At 41.6% G+C, this 17,834-nt stretch overlaps 1 protein-coding gene across 2 annotated transcripts in view; it reads right to left on the reverse strand.

The window, feature by feature from the left end:
• Positions 1 to 561: 561 nt before the first annotated feature.
• Positions 562 to 17,834, reverse strand: part of LOC134539691 (glucose-6-phosphate isomerase-like) — a 33,035-nt gene continuing 15,762 nt past the window's right edge. Inside the window, exons 5-12 of one of the 2 annotated variants that reach the window (XM_063381897.1) lie at positions 14,126 to 14,206; positions 12,540 to 12,755; positions 10,522 to 10,761; positions 9,151 to 9,290; positions 6,035 to 6,218; positions 3,848 to 4,052; positions 2,760 to 2,826; positions 562 to 840 (exon numbers count right to left, since the gene is read on the reverse strand). In XM_063381897.1, coding sequence (XP_063237967.1) covers positions 717 to 840; positions 2,760 to 2,826; positions 3,848 to 4,052; positions 6,035 to 6,218; positions 9,151 to 9,290; positions 10,522 to 10,761; positions 12,540 to 12,755; positions 14,126 to 14,206 — 1,257 coding nt within the window. In that variant the 3' untranslated portion in view covers positions 562 to 716. The remainder of the gene's footprint in view (positions 841 to 2,759; positions 2,827 to 3,847; positions 4,053 to 6,034; positions 6,219 to 9,150; positions 9,291 to 10,521; positions 10,762 to 12,539; positions 12,756 to 14,125; positions 14,207 to 17,834) is intronic. The other variant, XM_063381898.1, reaches the window with a different exon arrangement.

The raw sequence follows: 17,834 nt of genomic DNA on the forward strand, positions 1-17,834 counted from the left end.
AATATATTTGTCGTTTCAAACAGTCTAATCTACGTTTCAGTATTATAATACGACGGCGGCTCTTTTTTTTTTACCAACTAATTCTTACAAAAAAAATTTTTTAGAGGTTGGTCACAATGTTATTAATTGCTCATGGGTACAAAGTATACACAAGAGAAACAAGATTTTTTTTTTTTTAATCGAGTAAAAAAATACATTTACCAACAAAATCTGCCAGTTCGAACCAGGGCCGGATTTAGGGGAGGGCAACTAGGGCGAAAGCCCCGGGGCCTCCACAAACGGAGAGCCCCCACAATAATTTCATATAATTCTTGTCTCCGATTATATTTATGTATGTTATTTTTTTTAAAATACTAAGAGAATTTACTTGATTTAACAATAAATTATTTATTGGAAAACTCGACTGAAAAAAAAATTGTTCATTTTATTTGGAAAATAATTTGGGGCCAGGGGGCCTCCGCTCCTCTGTTGCCCCGAGGCCTCTAGACCTCTGAATCCGGCCCTGGTTCGAACACAGCCAATGAATATGCATTTCAGTGTTTATGTATTAAAGAGAAACAATTTTTAAATTTTCCCAACTCTTTTTATTTTCGTACAAGGAGAAAGAATAATGTGTTTTTTTTTTGTTCTCGAGGTTGGCGACAGCGTCTCCCGACGCGCGTATGGCTGCCGGCCCACGCAGTCGCCGCGACACGAGCGCCGACGGGCGGCGGAGCTCAGAAGTTGCCCTTGATGAAGTCGATGAGGCCGTTGGTGGACGGGTCGTGGCTGGACACGGCGGCGTCGCCCTCCAGCTCCGGCTCGATGACCTTGGCGAACTCCTTGCCCAGCTCCACCCTACTGACAGTCCCGGCTCCGCACACATCAGCCGCACCATTGGCCGTTCGCCGCGACGTCTCTCTCGGCAAGGCATGCACTGGCGGGCACCAACCCCCCTCCCCTCACCCCTCCCTCACACACACACACACATGGGAAGCCTTCTTTTCACAGACGAGAGAGCCAAACTCCCGATCGTGCATCTTCGGTTGTTTTTTTTGGTTCATTGTAAATAAATATGGCGGTGTTGATAAAATGATACTAATGGTCAATTAGGTTAGGTTAGCTACATTATAATTACTTTAAAACATTGTGAACGGTTGATTTGGTTAGGATAGCTACATTGAAGATGCGGGGAAAAAAACATATACTTCGGGGAACTTCGGGTCTTGGCTCTCACGTCTGTGAAAAGAAGGCTTCCCCTCTCTCACACACGATCAGTCCAGCTCCCAGTTCGGACTGGTCAGTCTGAACTGAACTGAAGCCTTCCCCACACACGATCAGTCTTGTGGTTGCTGTTGCTGTTTGGATGTATTGTTTCATCGTTGAATATGGAAGAAACTTTTGGATGTTGCAATTATTGCAGTTGCACTTTCAGTTAGAAAAAAAGGGGGGATAGCAAAGCAATCTAAGAGTATAAACAAAGATGTCTGCCACGACACTCAGCTGATGGGACTGATTGTGTGGACTGACAGTTTGGACTGAGGGCTCTTGAGCCCAGTCAGATTTGATGGGAAGCCATCAAGAGTCAACCGTCACACGGCAGTTCCGACTGTTCAGTTCAGACTGATAAGTCCGAACTGACAGTTCGGAGTGATCTTGCAAGATGTTGTTAAGTATCCAAGATAGTGCGAATGGGTAATTAAAGCCAATTAGCCATGGAGTGGCCATGTCTGCATGATTACATTGCAAGTGTTTGAAGCCGTTTTTATCCTTCAGCTAATAGCTAATTGTTGACGTCCAAAACATTGGCTGAAGTGTAGTGTTTGCACCGTGGAAACAGTTTTAAATAACTTTATATGAAAGTGACGGATATTCTAATTCATACTTCTTTACCCTCACCAGACGTTATCAAGCACTATTTCCGCAGTGTTTTGGGCGTATTCAATATGGCGTTGCCGAGTTAAAAAAGTGACTTCGCGTAAGTCACAGCATGCCGTCTCCTGACAGTTCTCAGCTCCATACAATTAGCATTGGCGAAGTGCGAGATACGTTACTGCATTGCTTTATAACTGTTTTCCACCCCACGCCGCTAGATGCCACTACTGTAACTAAAGTCTCACGCATTTCAAACGCATATAATGCAAAAAATAAACTAGGGACACTCCTCGTCACCAGGTTCGCATACATTACTTGACTCGGGTGTTTTTCACCAATTTCCTATATTATTCCTATTACAATATTACTTTGACAATGCGCAATTGCTGGTTACACTGTAGGTACATCATAGGGAATCTCAATAACGGACAAACGAAATATGAATTGGCGATCAGTCTGTTTATGCCCGTGGACGGGAACAGATCTAAATTCCCGAAACGTCGCAACTGTTTTGTTTTATGGAGCTAACTGTGTTCGTCTGTGCTGAAATAATTTTCAGATTCATTCCTTTGATGGAATTTTCTGTTCTGTGTGTGTTTTTTAAACTTTTGACATCAGCTGATTTCGGCTCCCCCCCCCCCCCTCTAACTAACTGGCATTAAAATTGTGACAATCCCAAAGCCCCGATGCAAGTTATAGGATGCCAGGTGTTAAATGAATTAAAATTATACTATATTATCGATAATTAGAACCAATTTTCCGACACATCATGTAATGAGTTGACTAACACTACAAAGAGTTTAACATTAATGAACATGCATGTAGGCTTAATGTTGTTATTTTTGTTAAAGGGAATACCCCAGTGTGCATTCAATAGCATTCACCTTTGTAAATATTAAACTTACCCCCAATAGTTGAAGGAGTTGATATCCCAGAGTATTCCTTGGACGAAGATTTTGTGCTCGTAGATAGCTGAAAAATAATAGTATTTTGGTAATCGTACACAACAACAAAAAAAAAGCCAGTCATGGGGACTGTCAACAGAAGTGAAAACTTAAAACTTTGTTTTTAAATATGTAATATGACATCATTTCTACGTCAAATGTACGCAAGAAAATGATTTTGGTATTATATCAGTACGATGTCAGCATGATATCATTTATCCTTACATCATTTTTTAGTCACAACAGATGTCAGTGGTATATGTCAAAATTACGTTAAAATTCATTACCTAGCTATGACTTACCACTGATGTCAGACCTAGGTCATGTATTCACAATTGTTCAAATTACCTTCACTTACTGCTACTACAGCATGTCGGTGATGCGAACCCATAAGTTATGCCCCTACCAAAAATCGCCCAAAGCGGCTAAAGAAGTTTTCACTTCAAAATTATTGACGTGACAACGTCTAATAAGTCGATGAACGCCGGCTGCACGCACGAAAAAGGGTCCCGTTATGCACATTGTCCCGTTACGTTGTGTCCCGTTACGCTCATTGTACGCTTGCGCCGCATCTATCTCTCTTCCACTCGATTGGAACAACCATCGATTTGACTTTTTCGAGGCACATTAAACTTGAAACACTCCCATTCGTTTCCTACTTTTCCTATCATCTTCCCATCCTTAACAGACTAACACAGATTGTAAGAAGTTAAATAGCAAACATGTATAAACGTTATAGTTAAAATAATCTGTTCGTTAAAGTAATAAACATATTTGAATTAATGAGTGCAAATAAAAGTAAATTTATCAATTAAATTGTAGATTTCATTTCACTCCTTCTTTGTATCCATACAAAATAGTGATAATTCAATAAAAAATGATTCAATGTTATTCATAAAAGTATGCAATCATTTCATCAATGTTTTGTTGTGACGTCACGTTAAACTATCGTCCGTAAAACCGACTTTACAGACAACCAATTTTTTTTTTATTTGTGCTGCATTGGGGGCCTCGTGACCCTTATCCGGCAGTGGTCGCTCTGCACGAACCGATGAGGGCTCCCAGGGTGAAGGGCGTGAACTTCTTGAAGACGATGGAGTTGCTCGGCCTGTTGCCCTTGAACACCTTGTGGGGCAGGTACGTCTCCAGCTGCGGCCCGGACATGCCGGCCTCGACCAGCTCGGCGCGGGCCTGGTCGGCCGTCTTGCCCTTCATCAGGGCCTCCGTCTGCGCCAGGAAGTTGGCCAGCAGGATCTGCGAACCGATCACCCCGAGAGAAACCTCTTTGCCTCCTGCGGAAACTGTCAGGAAAAACACCCCAATTAATAGAGAACGGAAAAATTCGCGAATTCATTTCGCGAAAGGCTAAAATACAAATACTTATGCCTCAGTGCTGCCTCTGCTGTTGGCGCTCACAACTCACCTATGGATGACTCTGGGCCAATGATAAACACCCAAAAAAAACAACGCTTTATCGAATCACAGGCTGCTACGTTGGGACGTCTCACAAGACAGCAGCCAATGGGTGGGTGACATTTTGCCGAGAGTACGTTGAACTATGGAGTTCATCCTACATGTCATTGAACCCGCGAATTTTTCCGGTCCCTACCAATTAAGCTCACCAGCAGTTCTGGGACAAGAGCGAAGTCAGGGAGAGGCGGGGTGGAGTATTGCTTCTCGCCTCTAAAGCCAGGGTTTGATTTTTTCAGAAATAACGCAAATCATTAACCGGCTTAAAATTACTTAAGTACGTCCTAATTTTTGTCTATTGGCTATGCAAAATGAGAATAGCAGTGTCTCTTCAAACACGTATCAGGACATAAAATCATAAGCAGTGGTACATAATGTAGCTAAGAATGTATCTTTCATAAGCATTGGCAGATCCAGAGAAGGGGGGTGGGGGCATTAAGACATGCATCCCCCTCCCCCAACCCTGAATAATTTTCCGATTTTCTCCTAATTCTTGATGACAGTTTTCCAAACTTACTAAAGAATTATTTTACTGCAGTGCTATAGGTAATAAGACATTATTTAACGGCTTATATAATGTACGAAATTTTGAAATTTTAAATGTACTAAAATTGTATCAGAAAAATTAATTTTGCCCTCCCCTGACCATTTTGGATCCGCCCTTGTTCATAAGTGAAAATTATTATCTACTACTTTCGAGTTTTGAAAAAGCACTGAAGGGTCATCAGATAGCATAAAAATTAGTTTTCAAGCACAATCTTTAAAAAAAAAAAATCCGGGGGAGGCATTCCACAACCCTCAAAACACCAAAAACAGGTCTATCCACAATATATTCTTATAAATCACTTCAGCCTCTCCTATTGAACAATTCTTGGCTACACCTGTGGTTCTGGACCAACATCTGTCACATTCCACGTGAGAAGCGACCATTTTAAACTTACCCTCACCCAATCTTCACCCTACCATTACGGGTTAAACCTTCCCTTGACTTTTTTTGGGATTCACCCAGAGGACATCTGGGAGGAACCACATCGGTCACAGTTATCCAAGGGAAAGCTCGATCATGCCCGTAAGTCAGTGTCAAACCACAAAAATGGAAAACGAGACAATAATTGGAACATGAGAGTGACACGACGCCTTATGACAATCTCAGGAACTCTTCAAACTAATAAAGGAATGATTTCACCGCTCCATAAGATGTTATTCTTACGCAAAATTTGCATTCGAAATTGCGGAATTGTCACTATTAAATCTTGACTAGATTTTGGTCTCAAATTTTGGGGACTTTGTTATGTTTCCCAGAGGACAAAGCCCCGATGGGAGGAACCACATCGGTCACAGTTCTCCAAGGGAAAGCTCGATCATGCCCGTAAGTCAGCGTCAAACCACAAAAATGGTACACGAGACAATAATTGGAACATGAGAGTGACGCGACGCCTTATGACAATCTCAGGAACTCTTCAAAATAATAAAGGAATGATTTCACCGCTCCATAAGAGGTTATTCTTTTCGCAAATTTGCATTCGAAATTGCGAAATTTGTCACTATTAACTGTTGACTAGATTTTGGTTTCGAATTTTGGGGACTTTGTTATGTTTCGGGTACTTGAAATTTTTCCTCGCGGTTAAAAAAAGAGTCCATCGCCTCATCGCTCCATCCTCGTCATATCTTCCTGTTGTCATGTCATGGGGTCATGTGTCCCCTGTATCTCGCGCTTGTCACTGTCACCCCTGGGACATGAAGGAGGGGGTGTGACTCCCGCGCACCTTGTGGTGCAGGCCGTCCCCAAGAGGGTTGTGCGTCCGCACGGGGGCGATGAAGTCGCAGGGGATGAGCCGCGTGCCCTGGTGGATGAGCTGGAAGAAGGTGTGCTGGCCGTTGGTGCCCGGGGTGCCCCACACCACGGGGCAGGTGTGGTGGGCCGCCGTCTCCCCGCTGCGCACCACGGACCTGCGCACACGTGTCGGCGGAGGGATCCATCAACTCGCACATCAGACACCTGGTGCGGACACCTGACACCGGGGGACCTCATGTCGCAGACAGCACTTGGAACACGGAAACTCGAAAGACACGAAATTCAACGTGGCATTCTTTAAAATAACGCAAAATTCCTGACAAGAACCGCACGTAATTTCCGCACCTCGCCCCCAGAATTCGCTGCCGGAGCAACTACGTCGACTATCGAATCATTCCATTTGCAGACCGTAATTCTAAACTACACAAAAGGAACGGCTGCGGTAAAAGCGAAAAAAAAACCTTTTAAAAACCAGTTAATACTTATAAAGTTTTTTTCCTTTTTGTCTTTGTGGGCTTTGGTTCGCTCCGCCCGCCGCAAATGGCAGCACCGTGGTTGTTACACATTTTCCGTTCCATGCGACTTCCGTCGCATTCAAGAAATTACTCCCACCAAATGCCGTATGCCGAAAGCCAAGATGTTATATATCTAAAAAAAATATCAGTCTGTTTGTGCCTGATGACAAAAAAAAAGCAGATTCCAGTCCTCGAAAAGTCGCAACTTTTGTGTCTTTAAGAAGCCTACTTTATTTGTCTTGTAATATCGCTCTTTGTTGCCAGATTATTTTAGTTTTCACCACTGGGTTCGCATGTGCGTCGCTGTATTGTCCAATGTTGTTGTTCGTCTGCATTTACTGTTGTAACTGTCTCGTCTGCCCACTGGGTTTGTCTGTGCTTGATATTGTTCTGACTTTAATTACTTCCACAGAATAATATTTTCTGTTTATGAATTGAAATTTTGACGTCGGCTGATTTTGGCGCTTTTTATTTTTGTATGTGTGTGTTTTTTTCGTGTAGGTACTAATTTTCGTTTGTCCATAATTCAGGCGGTTTTATCCATGACATACGGTGTAAACTATCAACGGCGATTTCAAAACAGATGGACCCTAATGATTATCATAAAACTGGTACTATTATGGACAACACAACGACGACAGCATAGACGAAAACTTTCAAACTTCAATATCAGTCAGCACAAAATAATTCCGTGGAAGGAATTCAGTCATCAGCTGATTTAGGCTTTGTTTTCTGTGGGATTTCATAATTTGCATTTATGATTTTTTTTCCCATGACGAAACAGTGCAAAACTGCAAATAGTGTTGTGTCATTAATCACCTTTTTCGCCATAGTTCGCCAGCCAGAACACTGCCAGGGCAGAACGAGCGCTGTGCCGCAAATTTTGAAATATTTGGCACAAATTATAATTTTTCACCTAAATTCTCTAATATAAACTTTGTTGGCCCATCATTCTTCCTGATCATATCTTTTTCCACTAGAGTTCCGCAAGCATTAGCTGTCATTTTTCTTCCCGCCTCGGGCCACGAACGCGACCAGCTAACAGTGTTAGGCTTCGTGACTGGGAGCACGTTTCTCAGCGTCCTCCCAGGGTAGCCCTATTCCCAGAGCTCAGCTTAGGTTAGCAGCCCTCTTACCAGAGCTCGGCTTAGATTAGCAGCCCTCTTCCCAGAGCTCAGCTTAGGTTAGCAACCCTCTTCCCAGAGCTCAGCTTAGGTTAGCAGCCATCTTCCTAGAGCTCAACTTATGTTAGCAGCCCTCTTCCCAGAGCTCAGCTTAGGTTAGCAGCTCTCTTCCCAGAGCTCAGCTTAGGTTAGCAGTACTCTTCCCAGAGCTCAGCTTAGGTTAGCAGCCCTCTTCCCAGAGCTCAGCTTAGGTTAGCAGCTCTCTTCCCAGAGCTCAGCTTAGGTTAGCAGCCCTCTTCCCAGAGCTCAGCTTATGTTAGCAGCCCTCTTCCCAGAGCTCAGCTTAGGTTAGCAGCCCTCTTCCCAGAGCTCAGCTTAGGTTAGCAGCTCTATTCCCAGAGCCCAGCTTAGGTTACCAACCCTCTTCCCAGAGCTCAGCTTAGGTTAGCAGCTCTCTTCCCAGAGCTCAGCTTAGGTTAGCAGCCCTCTTCCCAGAGCTTAGCTTAGGTTAGCAGCTCTATTCCCAGAGCTCAGCTTAGGTTAGCAGCCCTCTTCCCAGAGCTCAGCTTAGGTTAGCAGTTCTATTCCCAGAGCCCAGCTTAGGTTACCAACCCTCTTCCCAGAGCTCAGCTTAGGTTAGCAGCTCTCTTCCCAGAGCTCAGCTTAGGTTAGCAGCCCTCTTCCCAGAGCTCAGCTTAGGTTAGCAGCTCTATTCCCAGAGCCCAACTTAGGTTACCAACCCTCTTCCCAGAGCTCAGCTTAGGTTAGCAGATCTCTTCCTAGAGCTCAGCTTAGGTTAGCAGCCCTCTTCCCAGAGCTCAGCTTAGGTTAGCAGATCTCTTCCCAGAGCCCAGCTTAGGTTACCAACCCTCTTCCCAGAGCTCAGCTTAGGTTAGCATATCTCTTCCCAGAGCTCATCTTATGTTAGCAGCCCTCTTCCCAGAGCTCAGCTTAGGTTAGCAGCCCTCTTCCCAGAGCTCAGCTTAGGTTAGCAGCCCTATTCCCAGAGCTCGGCTTAGGTTAGCAGATCTCTTCCCAGAGCTCAGGTTAGGTTAGCAGCCCTCTTCCCAGAGCCCAGCTTAGGTTAGCAAGCCCTCTTCCCAGAGCCCAGCTTAGGTTAGCATATCTCTTCCCAGAGCTCATCTTATGTTAGCAGCCCTCTTCCCAGAGCCCAGCTTAGGTTAGCATCCCTCTTCCCAGAGCCCAGCTTAGGTTAGCAGGCCCTCTTCCCAGAGCCCAGCTTAGGTTAGCATCCCTCTTCCCAGAGCCCAGCTTAGGTTAGCAGCCCTCTTCCCAGAGCCCAGCTTAGGTTAGCAGCTCCAGTCATGCCCTATTCTAACGTTTTTAACTACATGAAGGTTGCAACAGCGCTGATGGCTCCTGTGTGGCGGGGGGATCGGGGGTGGTGGTTGTTTCTGGGGGGGGGGGGGAGGGCGTCGCGCACTCACTTGCCGTTGGACTCCATGTCGGCCTGCTGGAAGTAGGTGGGGAACTGGTGGAGGTACTGGTCATAGGGCAGGAGGGCGTGAGTCTCCGCGCCGTAGAAGTTGGTGTACCACACGCCGAGCAGGGCCAGGATAACCGGCATCTGGAACAGAGAGAAGAGAAGAAAAAAATGGTGTGTGCTGCGTTGAGTCCACGCTTCTTACTTGTTATATTATTATGTAAGAGAAAAACACAATTAATTTACTTTGACCGAGGTCGCAGATCAAAAAAATTAATACCTAAATAAATGCAAGTATGCGAGCGCTAAATTATGCTATTGCGCAAGTGTGCAGGTGTGCAAATAATGCTGCATCATTTCTACCTCTCACCTGCCTTCTCCTCCTCTACCGGTTCCCTCCATCACAGTGCCTAACTATTCCCCTCTTCCGATCGGAATTTTCGTAACGGTCGAAAATTGTAGCCCCCCCTCAGCAAATAAGTTTCAATTAAAAAATTTAGATACCTACATCTATATCATATACACTTGGCTTTACGTCTCGTCGGCAGCAAGCTCATTGAATCAAGACTTTCAACCACAATGCAATCCGAGGGAACTATTTTGGTAATAAATCACATCAGAATTTTTGAAGTTATACTTCTTTAAAATCGATATGGAAAAAAAATATATTGAGAGTTAAGTTTTACGATGCACGTGTACCATGCAACGAAAGTTTTACAGGATGAAAAAAACGCTATATACAAATAAAAAATTATTTATATGCCTTTAAATTATATACTTTAGTGATTGATACTGAATGCTTGTCCATATCATTAAAACATTTATTTAAGTGAATATTAGTGATATAAATTGTGTTTATAAACTTTTTCAAGTGTATTTATGTAAGTGAGTTTATGTTCCCGTATGTATAATTTATTTGTATTACAAATTATAAATATTACATTGTTATTTAAAAAAAACAATAAAAAATAGTAAATTAGAATAAACATTCAACATAATTATTGGTTTAAATTACTAATCAAAAATTTATCTCGATTGATTTACTAAATCATGTCTATATTAATATTGAATACTGAGTATTTGAATTTCTTTTTTTTACTTTTGTTCAATTTCTACTTTGCCAAAATGATTTATAATATCACCTAGTGATTTTATGTTATGTATATCAATTATTTTCATACAAAATTAAAGTTTTTTTATATTTTTTTAGTACCCCCTTTGGCTTTGTGGACTTTTGTTCGCGCAATCCGCCACAGATGGCAGCACCGTGGTTGTTGCGCATTTCATTTCCTAAACTTATACATGTGCCGTGAGCCAAGATGTCACGCATCGAACAGTATGTTCCGGGGGGCGGAAATGGAAGGGCGGCGCTCACGTTCCGCTCGAGGGGCGCCGAACGGAAGTGCGTGTCGGCGAAGAAGGCGCCGTCCAGCAGCTTCTCGAAGTTGTCGTAGCCGATGGACAGCGCGATGGGCAGGCCGATGGCGGACCACAGCGAGAAGGTGCCGCCCACCCAGTCCCAGAAGCGGAACACGTTGCGCTCGTCCACGCCGAACTCTTTGGCCTTCTCCGCATCAGTCGTCACCGCCACGAAGTGCCTGGCCACCGCCGACGGCTGCCGCACACACACACACACACACACACACACACTCGCACACACGTTGTCGTCCTGCGGTCCGGCAACTCGCGTCCGGAACATTTCACAACGGGAAGCCTAAGATGTACCTACATCAAGTTCTGTCCCTGCCCGAACACGCCCGAATATTCACCTTCGGCCAACCTCGGGTTTATTTATATATATATATTTATATTTATCTGTTTATTTTAATGTAGCTCTACTAACATAACTAACCGTCCATAGTGTTTTAATGTAGCTAACCTAACCGACCGCTTTTAATATTTGAATTCATTTTTCCTGCGCTAAAATAAAACAAATCCCGAGGTTGGCCGAAAGGTGAATATTCGGGCGTGTTCGGGCAGGGACAGAGCTTGATGTACATCTTAGGTTTCTCTTTCACAACGCCTGCCAGTGATGCCACCTTGGGGTTCACCCCCCCCCCCCCCTCATAAATTTAAAGAGGGAACCAAGATGTAACAGACTTTTTTATTAGGAGGTACACTTATTTAGAGGGATTTTTTTTAGCAGGTACATTATTTAAGAAATTTTATGGAGGGCGTGAGATCAAAGTGTATATCATGAAGGGGGAAAAAAGTTAAAAAAAAGAACAGCAACACAAGTGGCGCTGGTGGCTGGTCACTTTTACCTTTGAATATATATACTGTATAGAAGTCGCGAGTGGATAGGATTTACTCTACGTTTTTCAGGAGTGTATGATGAGCAGCTTGGGAACTTCACCGCTGCAGTGCGCTGCCGTAACACTCTGTATCGTCTCAGGTTGTTATTTACACGTTAGAGCGCAGCACTGTCGCCCGCTGTCATTCCCCTGCACCCCCATCCAACATTCACTGCAGCTCAAGGTCGTTCAACGGGAGTTTGTGCGTCACAAAACTGTAGGGTTGAGAGGTGTGGTAGAGGGAGGGGGGAGGGCAACGCGTGTTTGAGGGAGGGTGGGGAAGGGGTGTTTGAAGAGTTCGACACTTGTCCGCTAGGGACCACCACAAGTCGATGCCCTAGAGATGGTGGCGATTGCGGCGGTGAATTAACCAACTACCTCAAACCGTATTAGAAATTTTAATTGGGCTGGCGACTTCTATACAGTATATATATTCAAAGCAAAACATTAAAATGATTTAACAGTATTTTTTTAACGTAGCTATACTAACCTAACATAACCAACCATCCACAATTTAAGTAAAGTAATAAAAACATTATCCCGTAGTTGGCCGAAGGTAGATATTCGGGCTTGTTCGGGTCTGTGCAATACAGAATGTAGGTACATCATAGGCTTCTCGTATTACCTTTCGGGGAAGCCTACGATTCAGGATTCACTCATCTTTCTGGACATACCCGAATACTCACGTTGGCAAGCCTATGAACAAAAAAAAAACCGAAGATGCACGATCGGACGTTTGGCTCTCTCGTTTGTTTAAAGAAGGCTTGCCAACGTGAGTATTCGGTTATGTCCAGAAGGACGAGTGAATCGTAGGCTTCCCTACATTTCGCAACGCCAGCCAGTGATGCCAACTTGGGATTTCCTCTCTCCCACCCCCCCCCCCCCCCCACCACAAATTTATATATATATAAAATACTTTTTTCCCCTCGAGATAATACTGAGTATTTCTTACGAAAATTGGAGCATAATTTAATATTTTAAATGACATTTCATTCAAACATAATCTTTTTTTTTCTTCCAAACCACGGGAAGGATATCTGTTGTTTCGCAGCGCCCGTCTACGCGCGCGGCTAACGCGTGGACGCCGCTGAGAACTCACGTCCCCCGCCTTGGACAGGAACCAGCGCCTGGCGGACTCCGCGTTGACCAGAGTCTCCCTCGTGGTGAAGCTCTTGGACGCGACGACGAACAGCGCCGTCTCCGGGTCGGCGCGGCGCAGCTGCTCGGCCAGGTGCGAGCCGTCCACGTTCGACACGAAGTGCACCCGCGGCCCCACCGCGTACGGCCGCAGCGCCTCCGTCACCATCAGCGGGCCCTGGGTGGGTGGTTTCCAAGTCCCTCAGCGGGATGAGCCATGTGCAGTGGCGTGCCCGGGATTTTGCTCTGGGGGGGGGGGGGGGGGAGGGGGGTCAGGCAGAAGGCTAGGGCCTTTCCAAAGGGCCTGGGGGGGGGGGGTATGGAATACCCCCCCCCCAGCTAGGCGGGTGGTCCGGGGGTCCTCCCCCGGGAAAATTTTGAAAAAAATACGTGTTCAATATTGCTGATTTAGGCTATACTAAAGATACTGGCCGTAACTTCATAAAAGTAAATATATATATATTTTTTCATTTTATGAATTATATATTAAAATATTTTTAGCCCTGAAGGGAGGGTCCGGTCCCGCTCGTCTTCCCCCCCCCCCTAGGCACGCCCCTGGATATGTGTCACGTGTTTTAAAAGTTTCCTGCTCATTGCACTGCACGAAGACCAACGTATGGGCAGTGTACAACACATGGGCAGTGTACAAAATATGGGCAGTGTACAAAAAATGACCAGTGTATAAAATATGGCCTGTGTAAAACGTATGGGCAGTGTAAAATATATGGACAGTGTACGATACATGGACAGTGTACAACATATGGGAAGTGTACTACGCATGAGAAGTGTAAAACGTATGGACAGTGTACAGCATATGGGCAGTGTACAACACATGGGCAGTGTACGAAATATGGAAAGTGTACAACGTATGAGCAGTGTAAAACGTATGGACAGTGTACAACATATGGGCAGTGTAAAACGTATGGACAGTGTACAACAGATGAGCAGTGTACAGCACATGGGCAGTGTACAAAATATGGGCAGTGTTCAACATATGGCCAGTGTACAACATGTGGTCAGTGTACAACATATGGCAGCGCGGGGCCTCGTGGTCACAATCAGCGGCCATTCCATAGAATAACATAACACGCGGACCACATACTAAGAGTAGTCAAGTACACAGTATACTGGTCCAGGGTTTCAGGGTGTGAGGCGGTGAACAGGGAGTCCGACATCTTGGGCGACCTTGACGGCAGAAAGTTCTAGAGTCCAAGATGGCGGAATATAAAATGGCTGAAATTTCTAGAATTCAAAATGGCGGCCGTTACGTCATCCAAGACGGTGGTCGGGTCAAAATCATCCAAGATTACGGCCGCAGTCAAGGTCAACCAAGATGACGGATACCCGGAACTATTGGCCAGAATGCCCTATATTATACTACTAACGAGTAGGACTGGTTCAGACCTTACATACAATCAGAATGAGTAGCCTCTGCTGCACGAGGAAGCGAACATAGGGAGAAACCTAGCTTAAACGGTAACGATTATTACGTGAAAATACGTGGTGAGTGGTGAGTGGTGAGTGTGGTCAAAAGTAAGCATGACTCACCAAGTCAGATCCACCAATACCAATGTTGATGACGTCTTCTATCGGTTTCCCAGTGTAACCTTTCCAGCGCTTTGATATCACCTGAAAAAAAATTATAAAATTGCGATGATTGTACTTTCTCAACAAACTCTAATTACTTTATTCACACGTTCAAGTAAATAAAATTGTTTATTTACATGTAATGATATCTTCAACAAAAAATGAATTTCATGTTCATAATTCGAAATGCCTATTCTCATGCTTGCCTACATCATACAAAGGTTTTCTAAACACTATACGATTGAAAAAACTAAGTCTCAAATTTCAAAATTTTAGATTTGTACATCTAACACAGGCTTACGAAGGGGGGAAAAATTGCAACTTGTAATTTTTGATACAGGAAATAAAAATCGCGTTAGTAAGCAGGCCTCGTGTTTGGTTTGTAATGTCCATATTAAATTAAAGTCTACAAACTGTGTTTTTAAGATGCTGAAATTCGAGGGGAATATTTTTGTGTAGTGTAGTTTGTTGGCACAGGTCAAGCAGTACAGGCGCTCTAGGGGAGACATAGGCTCGTACATCGAATGTTGGTGGGCTTTACACAGGTTTGCAGTCTTTCAAAGTCAAACTCTGCTAAAATTTAAGTATTTTTTCTATTACAAAATTAAAAATATTACTATGCATATTATTCTGCTTCTTTAAAACTGTAAGATCAAATTTAAATTCGGATATTTGTGCCTTACGACACTTATAAACGAAATATTACACATACATTAAAAAATAGGTACTATATAAGCACATAGAATAACAACCAAAAACACAAATTGATACATATCAAACACTTTACGAAACGAAACCACAGATAGATAAAGATTGATAAAGTTCATAGTAACTAATTGGTTACTTTGGTTTTCACAAAAATCTTAAACAGAAACTAAAATGGTGTTTACAAAATAAATATGTAGATCATAAAAGTTTAAATAACCTTTTTGCTTAAGTTTTTTACCAATAAATGTTTCTAGATTATTCAAAAAGAGTTTAAATTTTTTACATATTTTATAGCTACTAATGGTTTTAAAAGTGTCGCTAATTCTATTATTGCAAGTTGAAATTCTTAATCCAAACCGAGATATTATGTCTGAAGCATCAAAAATGGTAATAAAACGTAATAAAAAAGTTTATCACTGATTGAACGTCTAGTAAATAGTAAATTTAAAAAATCAATTTAAAAGGAATTTAAAAGGCTGAAATTTTAAAATATTAATTTAAGAATATTTTTTTCTCATATTTTCAATTCTATTACAATCAAGGTAGTTATTTAATGCCAAATTACGACACCATATTCTTCTTCATAGTTAATCAATTTATATACAATATACAATCAGGTATTGATGGAGAGAAAGTTTTAAAAATAAGACCTAAGATCTTCAAGTGCAACATGTTAGTGAAAAATAAAAACTTGGCATCCAATATAACTTGAAGGCATTAAAAGTGGACACCACGTTTAATGTCATTTCTTATTATGTGATAATTTTAATGAATTGAAATAGTTTTTTTTACTAAATGTTATACAATAAATGCTATCGTAATTCAGAGACGTTTGTTTACTTGAAATATCTTGCTGAATAGTCTCACAAAATATTTCCTTTTTTTTTATCAACATTTTTTTCTTGATCAATTCTGATTACAGTTGAAATATGATTTATTAAATATTAAAGAGTAGTTGAGATAAACTACTACTTTGCGCAACAACTAATACCATGTAATTGCATTTGCTCATGTTGAAATAAATATAATATTTTATTTATATCTGGATGTTATACTGGCGCGCACGCACGCACACACACACACACACACACACACACACATAACACTGTGTGTGTTAAAGACGCTCATCCTGGTTTTTCAGAAATAATATGTGCCTATAAATATTTTTTTCGTCAAAAACGTCTTAAATACTACATAAAATAGTTTGTGACTAAAATTTAACTGTCAATAATACTTCAAGAAAATATATACCGATAAATGGTTGAATACACAACAACTCACTGACTGATACACACTTAATTTAAATATTTTATGTACAAAAGCAATTTTTTTAAATTTTTTAAATGTTTGTTTGAGCTTTATTTATAACATGTTGGAATTATAATTCTACAGTTACTAAAAACTAAAACGCTACAAAACAAAAATATATATATATTTTTGCAAAACTCCATTCCCCCGGAGAAACCCCCGGAATGGCCACCGCATGGGGAGCCCAAGAAAAGAAACGGGCTCCCCATTTGGAAGCCACCTGGAAGGTTTTTTTCTGTTCCACCCACCGTTTCTTTGGTAGCCTGACTTGTTACAAGGGATTGTATTCCTAACAGAGAAAATGCCACCATTTTGTCTGGGCAATCCGCCTTGGAGGAACCGGGGCGCGAACCCGGGTCCTACAAGTCACAAGGCAGGCGCTCTACCCCAGAACCAGAGTGGTAGAGCAGATATTTGCAGTCTTCTTAACACTGACATGATGTTATTCCACAAAATTACTGTAGTTTCGTATGTCATTAACACGTGCAGTAACATCTAACCTCGGTAACGAACAAATTTATGTGTTTTTATGTTGTTCGTTCAGCATGAATTATGTAATTTCATAATAGTGAAATATAATTTGTATAACTAGTCTGGCAATTTTTTAGTTTATTTTCTGCACACCAACTTACAGTCGCGCTGTACAATAATTATATAGAACTACCTATAGACAATGTAATGAGCTTGCACTGTCGATGGTAAAGTTATTTTGAAATAAATGTTAGATATGAAAATAGTGTGTTTAGTTAAAATATGTGTGTGCTTACAAACATGAAGTTATTGTTTAACATTTTATTTATTTAGTTTTTAACCAACATAAAAGTTAACCTTGTTATATCACTTTTTTTTATTGTTCTTAATATGCGCAACATATACTGTAAAGCTATTCAAACAAATGTTTGCAAATAGGCATTTCAAAACCTGAAATTAAGTACTAAATCAATTATAGTGTTGGAGATATCAAATGAAAAAAATATGTCATATTGACATCGCCGGAATTTTAGGTAGGCTAATTATAATACTGACTTTAAATCGATCAGTTTCTGAAGACTAAGAATTTAGATAACACTAGTTTTGTGAGATTTGCTTACTTATTTAGAAATATTCACATTATTTGAATACAACTATATTTTATTGGAACTTACAGTACTCCTGAGTACAGAATTCTTGGTAATAGCTTACCTCAGGGTTAAGCAGGAGCATAAATGTTTTATTTTATACAATGAAACCCTCAGAAACTTTGTTGAATCATCGGGATTATTAAACATGAACTTCTTTGAGTACACAACAACAGAAAGTTTTTGTTTAATATGTGTGCACATCGCAGTGATATCGCTATTTAATTATTTATAATTTTAATTGTAACATAAATTGGAATTAGGTTTTTTATTTTGGATTTGTAATATTTCTACGTGTAACAGTGTAATGTGTAATGTATTATGTTTTAATTGAAACAGTATCAAAAGTTGGTTGTGTATGTTTATTTTCGTCCAAAAAATATTTTGTAAAAAAATATATATATTCTCCAACAAGAATGTTGTTTTAAATTATAATGTTCGAACCTTTCCTTCAGTTCAACAACTTATGTAAGTATAATAATTTCGTTATGAAATTATATTCTCCATACATACTACACTTGATATTTTGAGATTTT

This window comes from Bacillus rossius, chromosome 15 (assembly GCF_032445375.1).
Source record: "Bacillus rossius redtenbacheri isolate Brsri chromosome 15, Brsri_v3, whole genome shotgun sequence".
Lineage (NCBI taxonomy): Eukaryota > Metazoa > Arthropoda > Insecta > Phasmatodea > Bacillidae > Bacillus > Bacillus rossius.